This window comes from Myotis daubentonii, chromosome 16 (assembly GCF_963259705.1).
Source record: "Myotis daubentonii chromosome 16, mMyoDau2.1, whole genome shotgun sequence".
In the NCBI taxonomy this organism is placed as follows: domain Eukaryota; kingdom Metazoa; phylum Chordata; class Mammalia; order Chiroptera; family Vespertilionidae; genus Myotis; species Myotis daubentonii.
Genome location: NC_081855.1, coordinates 56,655,512 through 56,670,401, shown reverse-complemented (window position 1 = coordinate 56,670,401; position 14,890 = coordinate 56,655,512). Strand labels below are relative to the sequence as shown.

General features: G+C 63.5%; 1 protein-coding gene across 3 annotated transcripts in view; it reads right to left on the bottom strand.

The window, feature by feature from the left end:
* Window positions 1-14,890, bottom strand: part of RPTOR (regulatory associated protein of MTOR complex 1) — a 76,201-nt gene that overhangs the window by 41,885 nt on the left and 19,426 nt on the right. For all 3 annotated transcript variants that reach the window (XR_009449405.1, XM_059671474.1, XM_059671475.1), the window contains exons 2-3: window positions 9,672-9,774; window positions 6,457-6,539 (exon numbers count right to left, since the gene is read on the bottom strand). Coding sequence is in view for 2 of the 3 variants with exons in the window: in XM_059671474.1 (XP_059527457.1) it covers window positions 6,457-6,539; window positions 9,672-9,774 (186 nt within the window). In the remaining variant the exon portion in view is untranslated. The remainder of the gene's footprint in view (window positions 1-6,456; window positions 6,540-9,671; window positions 9,775-14,890) is intronic.

Sequence of the window (14,890 nt, the reverse complement as noted above, 5' to 3'; positions counted from 1 at the left end):
GGCGCAGGAAGTGACATCTGACACTTAAAACACTGTTCTGAGCTCGCTCAGCACGTTCGAGGCTCTGGCCGAAATACAGAGCAACTGCAGTCCTTGGACCACAGAACCCGCTCCGACAGTCCCCAGGCGGCCGCTCTGCACACGGAACATCCACAGAAAGGGCCAGGGAAATGGGTGACAGGTAGAGGCTGCCAGGGGGTCAAACAGAAGAGAAACAGAACCGTTTGAGGAGCACCAAGCCCCTCCCCTCCTCACCTTCACGTGCACGAGGAAGCTTCAGCCTCCAGCTGCCCCGCCACCATCTGTGCAGGGGGCGCGCAGGGCAGGGGGCACGCAGGGCAGGGGGCGTGCAGGGCAGGGGCGCTCAGTGCAGGGGGCATGCAGGGCAGGGGGCGCGCAGGGCAGGGGGCACGCAGGGCAGGGGGCGCTCAGTGAAGGGGGCACGCAGGGCAGGGGGCGCTCAGTGCAGGGGGCGCGCAGGGCAGGGGGCACGCAGGGCAGGGGGCGTGCAGGGCAGGGGCGCTCAGTGCAGGGGGCATGCAGGGCAGGGGGCGCGCAGGGCAGGGGGCACGCAGGGCAGGGGGCGCTCAGTGAAGGGGGCACGCAGGGCAGGGGGCGCTCAGTGCAGGGGGCATGCAGGGCAGGGGGCGCGCAGGGCAGGGGGCACGCAGGGCAGGGGGCGCTCAGTGAAGGGGGCACGCAGGGCAGGGGGCGCTCAGTGCAGGGGGCATGCAGGGCAGGGGGCGCGCAGGGCAGGCACACGGCATGAGGGGTGAGGGTGGATGCGTCTGCTGGTGCTGTGCCTGGTTCTCCTTTGTGCTGCCCCCTTGTGAGTCCTTTTCCAGCAACATGAGGGGCGACCACGGCCAGGAGGCCAGGTCCCTGGGGACAGAGCCTACGGTCCCACAGCCACCTCCACCCAAAGGCCAAAACCCGCCCCCCGAGCCCCAGTGAGAGCTGGCCTGCTCCTCACAGCTCACAGGATGACAGCTCCCTCTGCTTCACAGAGGCGAGCAGGTGGTAGGACAGGAGCTGGGCAGGACTGAGTTTGCCTGGGCAACCTCAGCCTCCACCTGGGGACAGGGGACTGGCAGCGCTCGCTGAGGCGGGTCTGGGCCCTGCGTTCCACAAAGGCAGGACCTGTTTGGCTTCACTCGGCGTCTGGCTCAGCGCAGGCCCGATAAACACCGTGACGAGCGCCTGCGCCAACCATTCACCCACACCAGCTGCCTGCAGGGCCCCGGGGCTCCGCCAGCAGGCGGCATCTTGCTTTCATCCACGGCAGCCGGCAAAGAGCTTCCTGTGCGAAGCGCTCCGTCACGCCTGCTGCCTGAGCCACGCAGAAGTGCTCCCGCTCCACCTCCGGGACACAGCGTGGCCAGCGTGGGACGGGCAGGCGCCTCGCTTACACTCAGCCACGCCTGCGTCAGGCCTTGACGACACCAGTGACTTGCCCGAGGGCCTCTCCTCATCCCCCCTTTAACGTCTCCGCAGGCGGAGAGGACAAGGGTGTTCGGATCCCCGTCTTTTTATTGATTTCAGAGAGGAAGGGAGGGAGAGAGAGAGGAACATCAGTGGTGAAGGGAGTCACGGATCAGCGGCCTCCTGCACACTGCCCACCGGGGATCGAGCCCAAAGCCCAGGCACGTGCCCTGCTGGGAACTGAACCATGACCTCCTGGTTCACAGGTCGTCGCTTAACAACTGCTGAGCCACACCAGCCGGGCTAACCCCATCTTAATGTCTCCAGCTGACCGGATGGAGGGAGAGGGAACGAGATTTTCTCAAGGTTAGACCAGGGAGAAGGAGTGAGTCATAAAAATACTCTGTTTTTACAAGTTTGGAGAAAGCTAACTTTCAGGTAATACCGAGTGGCAATATTTCTAGTATTTCACATGGAAAGAAAACAAATACAGCTCTTCCTGGAGGGAACCACTGGGAATACACAGCCCCCGAGCGGTGGCCATGCTGTGACGACAGACGCAGCGCCCACGGCCCCGGAAGGAAAGACGACGCGGGCCCACGGCGCACCGACCAGCCGCCTCAGCCCTGGCTGGGAGGTCCCTGCAGTGAACGCTCAGGTCACCTTCACGGTGACTCGGGAGAGCCGGGTCCGGACGCGCAGCAGCGTCAGCAGCTCCTGCCACGGCTCTCCCTGGGAGCTGGAGCCGATGGGGACAGCCGGCAAGCCACTTACCTCCGGTGACGGGGACCCCGAAAGGCAGCCCCATCGAGAAATGTCCCTTCAGATACGCTCACCGACAGAGACGGGGAAGCGGGCGGCGGCCTCCCAAGTGCAGGAGGAACAGCTCTCACACCCAGACTACATGCGGGTCTAGCGCCCGGGAGCGCGTCCCTGCAGGGAAGGTGCAGGTCCCGGGGAGGCGGGTGGGCGCCTCCCATGAGCGACCCCGGGACAAACACTCCACCTGGTTGCCAGGCTCCCCCCTCCCACGTCTCCTTAGCCGGCTCTCCCCTCACCGCAAGGTCAAGGACACGGAGCACAGCTAAGTGCTTCTTCACAGACCAGCTGGGAGGGAGGGGCAGGGGAGGGGGAAGGTGTTTCCGAGTGGAATTAATCCGTGAGCAAGACCCCACGAGGGAACAGGAACCGAGAAAGATGAGGAACGGCCTCAAGGCCCGGACTGGAAGGTGGGGAGATGGCAGACCTACGTCTGTCCACCTACCTGCCGGCCCACCCTCTACGCCCATCCTTCCACTTCCGGGTCCTGCGACCTGCCTACCAACCTGACCAGCAGGAATAGATCGCTTTCCCAAAGAAGACGGACAAATGGCCAGTAAGCACATGAAAAGATGTCCGACATATTTCATCATTAAGGAGACGCAATTTAAAACCATAGAAACGCCCACGGGATGGCTGTGATAATAACACTCGTTTAGAAGTCAGAAAATAACAAGTGTTGGCAAGGCGAGGAAGACACGGGAAAGACGCAGGAACGGAAAGCGCGCAGTCCTCACGAGGAGAGCAGAGCTACGTCTGACCCAGCAATTCCGCTCCCAGGCACAGGCCCGAGGGAAGGGAACCGTCCACGAGAAACCCACGCACACTGTGCACAGCCCAGAGGCGGGAGCAGTGTGTCCACCAGCAGGTGATCGGGTGGGTGAGCACTGCGCGCACGGGGATACTACTCGGCTAAAAGATAAAAAGGACCGAATTACTGAAACACGAACAACACGCCTGCCCATGGGCGAACTAGGAAAATGCTGTGCTAAGTGGGGAAGTCAGACACATGAGCCACGTGTTGTAAGATTCCATTTATAATTTTGTTACATGAATTTCATCTCAATTTCTTAAAAATCTCCACCATTTGTCACCCTACCGTTTGAGAGGGTGCTGGCCGCGATGGAAGATGAGATACAGGGAAGCAGAAGCGCTGTCCCTCCAACTCATCACCTCCCCGCTCGGTGGCACCTCCCCACTCGGCTGGGTGTCATCTGACACTTCTTCCAGGCACAGATGGCGAGCAGACGGCAGGCGCCCTGGCACCTCCACTTCCACGCCCGTTCTCCGTGCTCCAGACCGGCTTCTGACAGCGCAGCACCGTTTCCACCCGCACGCCCCCCAGAGCTCTGCGCCCGGTCCAGGGCAGCTGGGGAAACCGCCCGCCCGGCCAGCCGGCGCTACCGCTTCAGGCCTCACACCGACGGCTGGTCCTCCTTTGCGGTCTGTCGCACACAGAACGAACTCTCCCGTGAGGGACTGAGAGGCTGGTGAGGGACAGAGCCAGGCCTGTTCCTCTAAAAATACGCCCCGCAAGTAGGTCAGTGCATAGGAGAGCTGGGAGCAGCCAGCGGGGGAGCAGAGTGACTGGGCAGGACCCAGCGCCTGCTGTGCTGGCAGCGGCCTTGGCCAGCGCCCCTGGGAGAGGGAGGGAGGGGTCTGCCCCGGGCTGCGGGCCTCCTGCTGCGAACACTTCCTCGCTTTCTTCTCTGCTCAAACCCCACTTACAGGCTTAGCGGTCGCCTCCACTCCATCTCTACGGGAGCAAAGTCAGACGTAACAAGTCCATGTCCCTCTGTGGCCGCCAGGCCCCCTGGTGCGCTCCCTGGGGGGGGGGGGCTGCACAGATGCCAGGGGCTGCCCAGGACCCTGGGGCACAAGGGGAGGAGCGGCGTGTGGAGAGCAGACTCGACCAGCCCCTCGAGCACATCGGTGCGGACAGTCTGAGACCAGCCCCGGCCGCGCCCCCCACGGCGCTGGGCTGACACCCCTGCCTGTCATTCATAGTCGGTCTCCACTGAGGGAGGCAGGGGACCACAGCGCTGTTCTCGGGAACCGTGGGGGGGGGCTGGTGTGGACGCGGGCGGGAGCTGGTGCAGAACCCGCGCTCCACATCCAGGAGGGCCCAGGGCCTGCGCCTCTGAAGACGTGCAGCGGGAGGCGGCGGCTGAGCAGAGCCCGGGCTGCCAGGCACGGCCGTGGAGAGGCTGTCAGGGGAGTGGCGACGGGAACAGGATGGAGGCCGGAGCGGGAAGGTGAATACAATGCTGCCTCGGGACGTGAGCGCTCACAGCCAGCAGGCGGCGCCACTCAGACCCCCCGCGAGCCACCAGCACGCACACGTGAGCCGTTGCAGTTTGTGACAAAAACACTAACGAGAAGGGTGGAGCCCCCCCCCCCCAAGGGCAGGAAAGGCCAGGAGGAGGCACAGATGAGCAGGATCCTGCCGCCCGCTGTGGGCACGTCCCTGTCCCCTGTGCAGCCGCAGGCGGACACAACGGGCTCGGGCAGGCACCTGCCGCGGGGACTGTGTCACCGGCTCCCTGACCTAGGAGCACTGAGAACCGGATCCGTCCGAGGGTGTGTGGCCCCGCCCCCCGCTGGTGAGGAGCACCCTCTGGGGAGAGCAGAGGAGCCCACCAACTGCGTCTCCCAGGGCTCCTGCCCGGCCCAGCCCTGCCCTGCCCTGCCCTATCCAGCCCTGCCCTGCCCCACCTGGTCCTGCCCCCTGTCCAGCCCTGCCCCCTGCTCTGCCCGGACCTGCCCTGCCCCCTGCCCTGCCCTGCCCTGCCTGGGCCTGCCCCCTGTCCAGCCCTGCCCCTGCTCTGCCAGGCCCTGCCCTGCCCCCTGCCCTGCCCTGCCCTGCCTGGTCCTGCCCCTTGTCCAGCCCTGCCCTGCCTGGTCCTGCCCCCTGTCCAGCCCTGCCCTGCCCTGCCTGGTCCTGCCCCCTGTCCAGCCCGAGATTCCCCCACATGCTCGGCTTCATGATCTGCTCCCACAGGGAAGTGCTGGGCGCAAATGCGTGAACTAAGTGTGGCCTCCTCCCCGCGAGTCTCAGCGGAAACGCGGCTGCACCCTCTCTCCACCTCTCACGGAGGCTGACGTGCAGAGCCTGACATTCAGCCCGAGGAACTAGCTCCCCAGCGCACGCCGGTCAATTATGCAGAAACGGCTCTGGCCGCCACGCGGAGACCTGGGCCCAACAGCCTGGTGCCCGCGTTTCTCCAGCTCCTTCCCGACCCAAACCAGCTCCACCAGAGGTTCGGTGTCGCCTACAGCGAGGAAAGGAAGGAGGAAGAGCTAAAGGAGAAGAGGGAGGAGGGAAGAGCAGGTTGTGGCGATGCTGGCGGGTCCCGTCCCGACTTCTCCTCTCGGAGGGGCTGAGATGGCCGACGCCCGCCCGTCCCCACCCAGGGCGGCGCCATGGAGACGGTCCAGGAAGCACCTTCTCTCCAGCGCCCGGCCTTGTGCATCTCAGTGCAGCGAGCGGGCGCCGACTTGAGTAGAAACGTGACCACCAGGGGCCCTCGAGGACGCGATGCATCGCCACAGTCACCAGCGCTGGGAGCAGCAGGGACGGCGGGCCTCTCGGGCAGGAACCAACTGGCTCCCGGTCCTCTCCTCCCTCCCATGTAAGTGCTGTACAGAGTCCCGGTTCCAGATCGCGGGGTAAATGTTCACAAAGGGAGCCTCTGGCCTAGGCAGTCCGCTCCCAGGAGGCTGACCAGGGGTGGGGGGTGGGGACCGCTCTCCTCATCGCACCCCTAGGTGGCGCCAGAGCCGGCCCGTCCCCCAGGGCGGAGGGAAAGGCACCTCTGGAGACACCCAACATTTCTCATTTCCCATTAAAATCCTCAAACCAGCTGATGAGAACGGCGAAGGGAATAGGTCTGGGGCGGGGGTGGGGGGTGGGGGGGCGTGACAGAGGAAGCAGCGGCACCACCTTCTGACCCGAGACCTGGCTCTCTGACGGAGCTGCCGAGTGGCCGGCGTTACTTTCCCGTGCGAAAGGCACACCATGAGCTCACGTGACACGGGACACTCTTCAGCGAAGTAAGCAACACACCGGCCAGGTCGGGGCGCGCCAGAGGGGGTGCAGCGGGGGGCCAAGCATGCAACTGCATGGTGACGACGCCCACAGCTCTCGCCTGGGTTCCCAGGCTGCTTGAGGCCAGGAGTTGCCATTCCCCCGAGAAAGGACGCGCAGAGCCTTACCCTGGGCTGCCAGTTCTCGTACTGCTTCTGCAGGTTGGCACCGATGGTTTCCAGGGCTTTCTGGGGGCCCATCGACAAAGGATCTGAGGAAGCAAGGAGAGAGGCTTGACGGGGGCAGGTCCCCGCACACAGCTCCCTTCCAGGTCACCCCGACCCGAGACCACACGGCAGGGCCCAGGGCTCGTCCGTGCTGAGCAGGTGGCCTTTCAGAGGAGAATGGTTCACCAGGCCTGTTTCACCCTCCCGGCCTCGTGGTGCCGGTGGCCTGCACTCCGCCCAGCTCCCTCTGGTGCTCAGTCCGGCCCAGGGGCAAAGGCTCCGTGTGCGCCTGTCCACCGACACTGTGCGGGGAGGGCCTGCAGCCAGACCACGGCCCCTCCCTCCACACAGGGGCAGGGGTGGGGGCACACCCAGAGGGGCAAGGTCTGGACCGCGGCCTCCGCCCTCCTGGGAACACCCGCGGACACAGCGAGGCTCGGGGTTTGCCCACGTGTCTCAGGGGCGGTTCTAGAGCAAGACACTGCAAGCCAGCAATCCCGCCTCCGGACTGGGCCCCAGGAGCTCTCTGCACACTTTTAAACTCTGTTGTGTCTATGAGCCTTTATGTGTTCAAAGTTCAGATGAGAAACTTAAAAAAAATTATTTATTTAAAATAAGAAACCATTACATTTGAACATAAACATTTATTATGAAGCAATGAGACTCGCACTGCTTTCCGTTCTGCCATTTCTGTAACACCTGCTCCGCCAGGTGCGCTGGGCCCTCGGCCTGCCTGTGCGCTCCCGCTGTGCCCAGCCCCAGTCGGGAGGCACCCAGCCCACGTGTTTTCTTTCTCTCTCTCTTCCCCTCCCCCCTCCCGCCTCTCTCTAAAGAGATCAATGGGAAAATATCCTTGTGTGAAGATTAACAACAACAACAAGGCCTCTGGGGCTTCTGCAAAATCAGCCAAACCTAATAAAGCGCGAGCTGCAGAGCGGGAGGGGGAGGGGGAGGGGCTAGAAGGTGGGAGACGCTGCGGGCCCTGTGTCTCGACCTGGGCCTGACCTCCAGGCTGGCCGCTGCGGCCTGTGGGCGTCCTCTCCACAGGCTAAAGGCGACACGGCCCACTGCTCTGTGCACAGAGCAGCGGCCCTCCCGTAAGCCTGTGCTAATTGCCTCAGTAACGAGCATACGACTAGTCCGCACGTTTCTCCTCAGGACTTTGAAGGGCTCTGCCACCAATTAGCTGAGTCACCTTGAGGAGGATTTTAATTGAGAAAACATGCAATCGCAAAGGGCCACTTTGAAACCAGAAATGGCTTTTAATGGCCCCGTCTTATGTCACCACATCATCCGCATGCGTTTTAATTAGCAGAGGCTACAGTGAGAGGGCCCTGCATCTTCCTGAGCCCGAGGGCGGAGCCGGGAGCTCCGGCTGCACTGCCCGGGCCAGTAGCTCTGGCTCCAGCAGCGCTAACCACCAAGCCACCCCATCTACGGGTGGCGCAGACACCAGGGGCAGGTGGCTGCTCTGCAGGGTGGGGGGCGTGGCTGGGATGCCCTATGTTAAAGCACAGCCTTGTCCTGTCCACAGATGTCACTGCACAGGGAGGTGGGAGGTGCCCAGGTGCGGCACAGTCCTCGGCCAGGGAGACGGGGCACAGCTGTGTGAGGGCCCCGAGAACAAAGGTTCCAGCTGCAGGCACAGGGGTGTGCCAGGGCCCGGGGCCCCTTCCTCTTGGCTCGGGGTCACCAGGGGCCACACAGCTCGGTGCTGCCACAGTGCTGGGGCTGGCGCTGCCTCCTGCACTTCTGAGCTCCTCGCCACTTGAGGGCCCTTGTTCCTGGTGAGTCTCATCTCCTGCCACAGCCCAGCACCAGTGAGGAGGACGGCTCCCGGGTCCCTGTGGCCACTGCTGAGCTCACCACCCGGGTTTCCACGTGAACACAACGTGTCCACCCGCTGGGTGGGCCCCACGTCCACGTGGGAAGCCTGTGCCGATGCTCCGTAGGCCCAGCTGCGCCTCGGCCGCCACCGCCTCCATACAGCCCTCGGCCGCCGCCTCTTGCTCAGCCCCCAGCAGCTAAGGGCCCGTGGCTGGGATTCTTGGCCTCGGCCTCCCTGGGCAGCGGCGGCCGCAGCGGGAGACGCGGGCGCCCCGGAGGCCGTGCGCTCACGGAGCAGCGGTGCCTTATCTGCTTGTGTTTCCTGGCGTGTGGCTCTTGTCGCCCTGAAAACCTGAAGTGCCACTTCACAAGCACGGACTCCCGGAGCCTCTGGAGCCACCACTCCCACGTGTGGGCCACGCGCACGCGGTCCACAGACACGAACAGAAGGAAGAGCCTGGCTCCTCGCCAGCTGCCCACCTGCCCTGAGCAGAGCACGGCGTCTCTGGTGTGAGGTGTGTGTGCGGTCGGGCAGGACGGTGAGGCGGAGGGATGCAGAAGGCAGTAGTCTAGGATGCTTCTCTCTCATCGATGTCTCCTGTCCCTGCCTTTCCCAGACCCGCATGCCTGGGGCAATGGCTATCCCAGCAACGCGGCAGGAAAACGAGAGTGGCCAGCAGGGAAGGACGGCCTCAAAGGATGACAGAAGCAAGGCCGCAGCGGCCCACGGGGATGACCACGATGACAATGTCGGATCGTCATCCACTGCGTGAGGACACGGTGAGCTCACGGGGAGTGAGCGGGGCGTGGGAAGAGGCAGGGCTTGCGCGGTCTCAGAGCACCGCGCCCAAACCACTCACGGATGACAGCGGGAGCGGAACCTCGCTGCGGAGCCGGGGCACCTGCCCGGCCCGGGGATGAGGCGGCTGTGAGCAGCAATGGGTCAGTCAGCTGCACCCGACAGGACGCGCCGAGGACAGCACCCCTGCCCTCGAAACCTCTGCTCACATCCCCCTGACGGTGAGGCCTGGGGCTCCGGCTCCCTGGGGAGGGAGCCACGGGCACGCCGGTGTCAGTCAGCCCCCTGTGAGACGGTGACTAGGCCGTTAGCGCCAGATGCAGGCACATTTAAAGGAGAAAAGGACGTAACCCAATAGCCATGACTTTATTAATTTTCCCTGAAACTCTCTCCACCACAAACCACAGATGAGTGTGACCAACAACCTACAGGTCCGGGGCTCCGGAAAGACGCCCCATCCCAGGTTTACAGAAAAGGGCGCCAGCCCCTGGGACCAGGGCGGGAGGGACGCCCGCCGGCCCGAGCCCCGCCCGCGGCCTGCAGGACTCACCGATCCAGCACTCCAAGCGCGCGCAGGGCGTGGTCTTCACCACGTCCGGGGGGTCCACCCCGACGTTCAGGCACAGCACCAGGGCGACGCTGACCGTCTTCATCTGCAAACGCAACAGGAAGAACGAACATTTAGTCTGAGGCCGGTTGCACACGTCCCGGAAGCCGTGACGTCCAGCTCCGCGCCCCGCCTCAGCCTCGCCCCCTCCTGCACGCAGGTGCTCTCCCTGGGGGGGCGCGGGGAGTAAAGGGGGCGGACGGCAGGCGAGGCTTCCCCAGAACACGTTTCCAGAAAGAAGTGCTTGATCAAAAGCGTCACCATTTCAGGCGCTTGTAACATTCTGCCAAATTCCTCTGCAAAACCCCTGCACAGACTCACACCGTCAGCTCAGGTCGCTCTGCGCTGCCTGAGGGAGAGGCCGCGCTGCCGGCGGCTCCTCTGGCTCCGCTGTGGGCTTCCTGCGCGTGCACACCGGCCCCAGCGCCGCTGCTGGCTGACTCACACCTCCCTCCCCAGGAAAGCACTGCCCTCGCCTGGCGTTTACCATCTCATGTCTCTGACACACCACAGCCTGGGTCGGTCCCTGAGGAGGCGGCACCGAGACACCTCCCCACACCTGCCCCCCGCCCCCAGCGTCCCTGGACCAGGGAGCCAGGCCACCTGCCTGGACGCGCAGCAGAGACCTGGTCCTCCTCCTTCGTTCACTCCCTCAGATGCACGTTAGGTGCATCAGTCACTCAAAGAAAAAACCCCCGAGGGAGGGGGGACAGCATCTCAGGCAGGGGGCCTTGCAGCTGTGAGCCCCACTCCTGCCCGGCCGGCCGAGCCGCTCCCGCTCCTGGCCCTGCCCGCAGCCCTCGCTCCAGACAAATTACAATCCCTCCACCTCCACCTCCACCTCCACCTCCACCTCCACAGCCGCAGCTAATGAACTTTTTAAAATTCTAGTAAGAGAAGTAATTTCTGCTTTGATTGTTAAAGTTCTTGTTTCCGAAGCTCTAAGTCCCTCAGACAGAAATACTAGTGGAAGCGCAGGAATCACTTTTCTGCCCTCGAGCCGGCTCCGCCCTGCCCCGCCCAACGCACTGCGCGCAGGGGTTTCTCCGTGGCTGCCTCACGGGGAGCAGGGGGGAGCAAGGCTCGGACCGCGGGCGAGACACGCCACACTCCGCAGATGAAGACGTGAAAGGGTTCGCGTACACACACACCTCGCCCGACCCCCTGTGCTACACCTTTTAAGAAAACAAGAAACGAACGTCAAAAATACAACCCTGAACTAGGAAGACGTGTCTGCCCCACACTTAACTGCCCACGTAACGCCACAGTCGGCAACAGACGTGACCAGGAAGCGTCTGGAGCCGCCAGCGTGTCGCGCGGCCGCTCCCCTGCGAATGTGAGCGGCATCAGCCTGACTCCAGGCGTGGGGAGCTTTACATCCTCAGCCGTACCCTGAAGTGTCTTTTCCGTATTTTATTTTCATTTCTATGGTAACCTCATTCCAAAAATTCTAGATTAATGTTTTTTAATAATACAGTTAAGCATTAAGAAAATGTAAGGGCCATCCATTTAATCGCCAAAAATGGCCTAATAATACATAAAATAACCATTTGGACTCGAACACATTTCCTCTCCAGGGCAATGTGATTGGAGATGACAGTTATGTTCCCAGAAGTTAATTTTAAATTTGCAAAGAGCATCATTTTGAGACGGTACAACATGAAGTGACGGCGGAAGTGTGCGGCCTGGACGCGCCAGTTGGTCGCATCTCTCCCCACAATTCCCTCACCCGGCGTGGCTCTCAGCGGGAGAACCTCTCAGAGGGTTTCTAAGGGACCGAGATCCCCGCGGGAACTAGCGGTGTCCCTGTGCCGCCCGCAGGCCCAGCTGTGACCCCTGGGCGCTGGGGAGGGCACGATGACTCCGCCTTTTCCTGTAACGCCTTCCGGGGTGAAATTCACACACACACACACACACACACACACACACACACACACATCCGACTGACCCCTCAGTCCCCTTCCCTTGAAAAGGAAAAGAATACATACTTGTCGCAAAGGGGGAGAGAAAACAGAAGAATCCGTATCTGTCTCAGACATACACACACGGACACGTCAACTCCGGGTAACCGGGCAAGATAAAGCCCAAACGTGGCGAACTTTATTCCGGGGAGCCCAGGGGCCCGGGTGCGGGGCGGAGCGGGAGTGAGCAGCAGGTCTGCAGGAGCACAGCCGCGGGGAGCTCTGCCGGTAAAGGTGAGCCGAGTGGCAGTGAATGGGGCCCCCAAGCAGCCCTTAGACGAGGCCCGTTCTCGGGGTGTCGGGGCCTGGACGCAGCCCGCAGAGCCTGTGCGGAGAGGAGGGTGCGAGGGTGTGTGGCTGGTGCTCCGGATGCGGAGCACACACGAAGGACCCGGCTGACACACGGGGCGCGCGGCCGGCCCCCAGGAGCGGAAACGCGCTGCCTCCTCGTCCCTGCACGGGCCTCTTGTGTGTTTTCAAATCTCCACCATCAACACGTGTGACAGGTGCGAGCGCGGGGAAAGTAATAAAGCGTCACACCGCCAAGGGTGTTTTATGTGTGTGCGTGTACGCATACGTCATTTTATTACCTTCTGAAGAGAGAGACCAGGCCTCGCTCGCTTCGCTGACGCTCAGGCCGGTATCCAAGGCAACAGCAAGCGATGGCGAGGAAAGGGAGGCAGGTGAGCGCACGCAGGCGTGCGAGGCAGATGGCGTCCCTGCGGACAGCGCTGCCCCCAACCCAGTCACCTCGGTCCCGCGAGCGCGTGTCCTGGCAAAGCAAGCGAAGCCGCCTCGACCCCTCCCGGCCCTGGCCCGGAGGACACCAGGCCCCCCGCCGCCCCCCGCAGGGCCTCTCCCAGGGGCCCACAGAAGGACCCAAGGCTGTTCAGAGTTCTTTCATTTGCTCGGCCACGGGCGGCTGCGTCCCGGCTCCTCATGGAAATGAGAGTCCCAGCATCACCATGGGCTCAGCCGCCTGCCCAGGGCGATCTCTCCGTCCTCATTGGCCGCAGGGTCAGCCGGAGCAGGCTTCACAAGCACAGAGGCCCGGCCGGGAAGCGCCACGCTGGCTGGGCCGGGTGGTGACGGGCATGCACGGCATGGCGGTCCGAGGTCACGGTCCGAGGTCGCTGAGGGTGGCTTTTCCTCCTCTCCCCCAGCCTCTGGGTGGGGCCGAGGTCCCCGCGCCTGGTGGAGGGCGAGGTGGAGTCTACAGCAGGCCCTCCTGGGGCGGAGGACAGTGGAGGGAGGGAGGGAGCCAGGGAGCTGAGCGTGAAACAGCAGCCTGCACCAGGCTTGGCCACGGGGAAGGGGCAGGAGCAGCAGAAAACGGAAGAGCCCTCTACGCACTCGACGCAACGGCTGACAGCTGTGCTCAGTGGGCAGCGATGAAAGGCACAGGCCTGTCCCAGGTCCTGCCCACATGCCCACGGGGACCTGCAGTCACCATGCCGTCTGCGGTCCCACAACACTGTGACCCTCCCGGGCTCTTGGTGGCTTCCTACCCGTGGCCCTGCCGCCCAAGTGGGAAGCACGCTGTGTGTCCACTCTCCTGCGGGTAAGGGGCCAGCACGGCCTGTGCTCCTCCAGGCAGATGCACCCCCAGGAACCAGGTCCTGAACCCAGCTGGGCCGTGCGGCAGGGCTTCCAGGCTCCCCCCTCCCCCCCCCCCCACCCCCGTCTCTGTGACGTCAGGGTCTGCCTCTCGGTCCCTCTCCTGCTTCTCCTGGCCGGTGTGGGTTCTGACACCCGGAACTGAGAATTCCAAAGGCTCTTCATGGGAGGGAACATTCGGCACCACACTCGTCCCTGAGGTGTGCCTGCACGGGCATCAGCAACACTCGGCCACCCGCCCCCCACCAGGGACTGAGGACCCGCGGCTGCAAGGTGCTGTGAGCCCACAGGCGGGCTTTCACCTCCAGGTCACAGGAGGGAGGAGGAGAGAAAGCTCACGGGGAAACATCGCTGACCACAGACCGCTGACCGCTGACCGTCACATTCAGGAAGCACCGGGCCCTGAGCACGCTCAGTCTGCAGTACCCAAAGCAGCCTCTGGGCCGCGGCCTGGGATTTAGAACTGGTGCTGGCGACGCCTATCCTCCAGGTGGCAGGTCTGGAGCGGAGGCGGTTCAGGGGTCCCCACAGGAGGGCCAGATGTGGCCTCAGAGCCGGCAGCAGGCCCAGACGCACACAGCAGCTGGAGACCAGCAGGCCACGGGCGCCGCAGCTGCCAGCAGCCCTCTCGGCCACCCACCGGAGAACGCAGGCCCAGCAGCCTCATCCTAACAAAACGGTGCCAGCTCCCCCCACGGCCCAATTATTCACAGCGATTCTAATGAGAAGCTGCCCGAGGCCGAGGCGGGGGGGGGGGGGCCGGGGGGGGGGCAAAGGTGGCGTTACAAACATGAAATAACAAAGAGCAACATTTCCATTCATCTCACAGTCGTGCTGCTAAAGGTGTCCACAGGCACCATTCTCCTCTGAGCATTATCGCCGCCTAAACCACGTCTATCTATCATCAAACCCACGGCCCAGCATCTCACAGGATGCGGACAGCACACATCCCGCCAGCGCCCCCAGGCCTCCCACACCCCCCTGCCAGCGCCCCCAGGCCTCCCCCACATCCCGCCAGCGCCCCCAGGCCTCCCCCACATCCCGCCAGCGCCCCCAGGCCTCCCGCACACCCCGCCAGCCGCCCTCAGGCCTCCCACACATCCCGCCAGCGCCCCCAAGCCTCCCACACACCCCGCCAGCTGCCCCCAGGCCTCCCACACATCCCGCCAGCCCCCCCAGGCCTCCCACACATCCCGCCAGCCCCCCCAGGCCTCCCACACATCCCGCCAGCGCCCCCAGCCTCCTCAGTGGCGCCATGCAGGCCGGGGAGGGTTGCGCAGCCTGCCCGCAGGGCGCACCTTCCCTGCCGCCAGCCTGGCAACTGGTGCTGCTCCTATTTCTCCTTTAGCGCCCTGTCTGCTCTGACCGCCCCACGAGCGGCCACATTTCATCACCACCTGGCACCGCACCGGGACGGAGAGAGGCCTCATCTGAAAACGCAGGTCTGCACACTTGATGGGTTTTTCTGCCAAGACAACCAAGCACAGGAATCCAACATCCCTGAAGGAGCCATAAAAAAAATCACTAATAAGTGCAGCAAAACTTATTATTTAAAAGAAAAGGAAGGGAAGCAAACTAGATTTA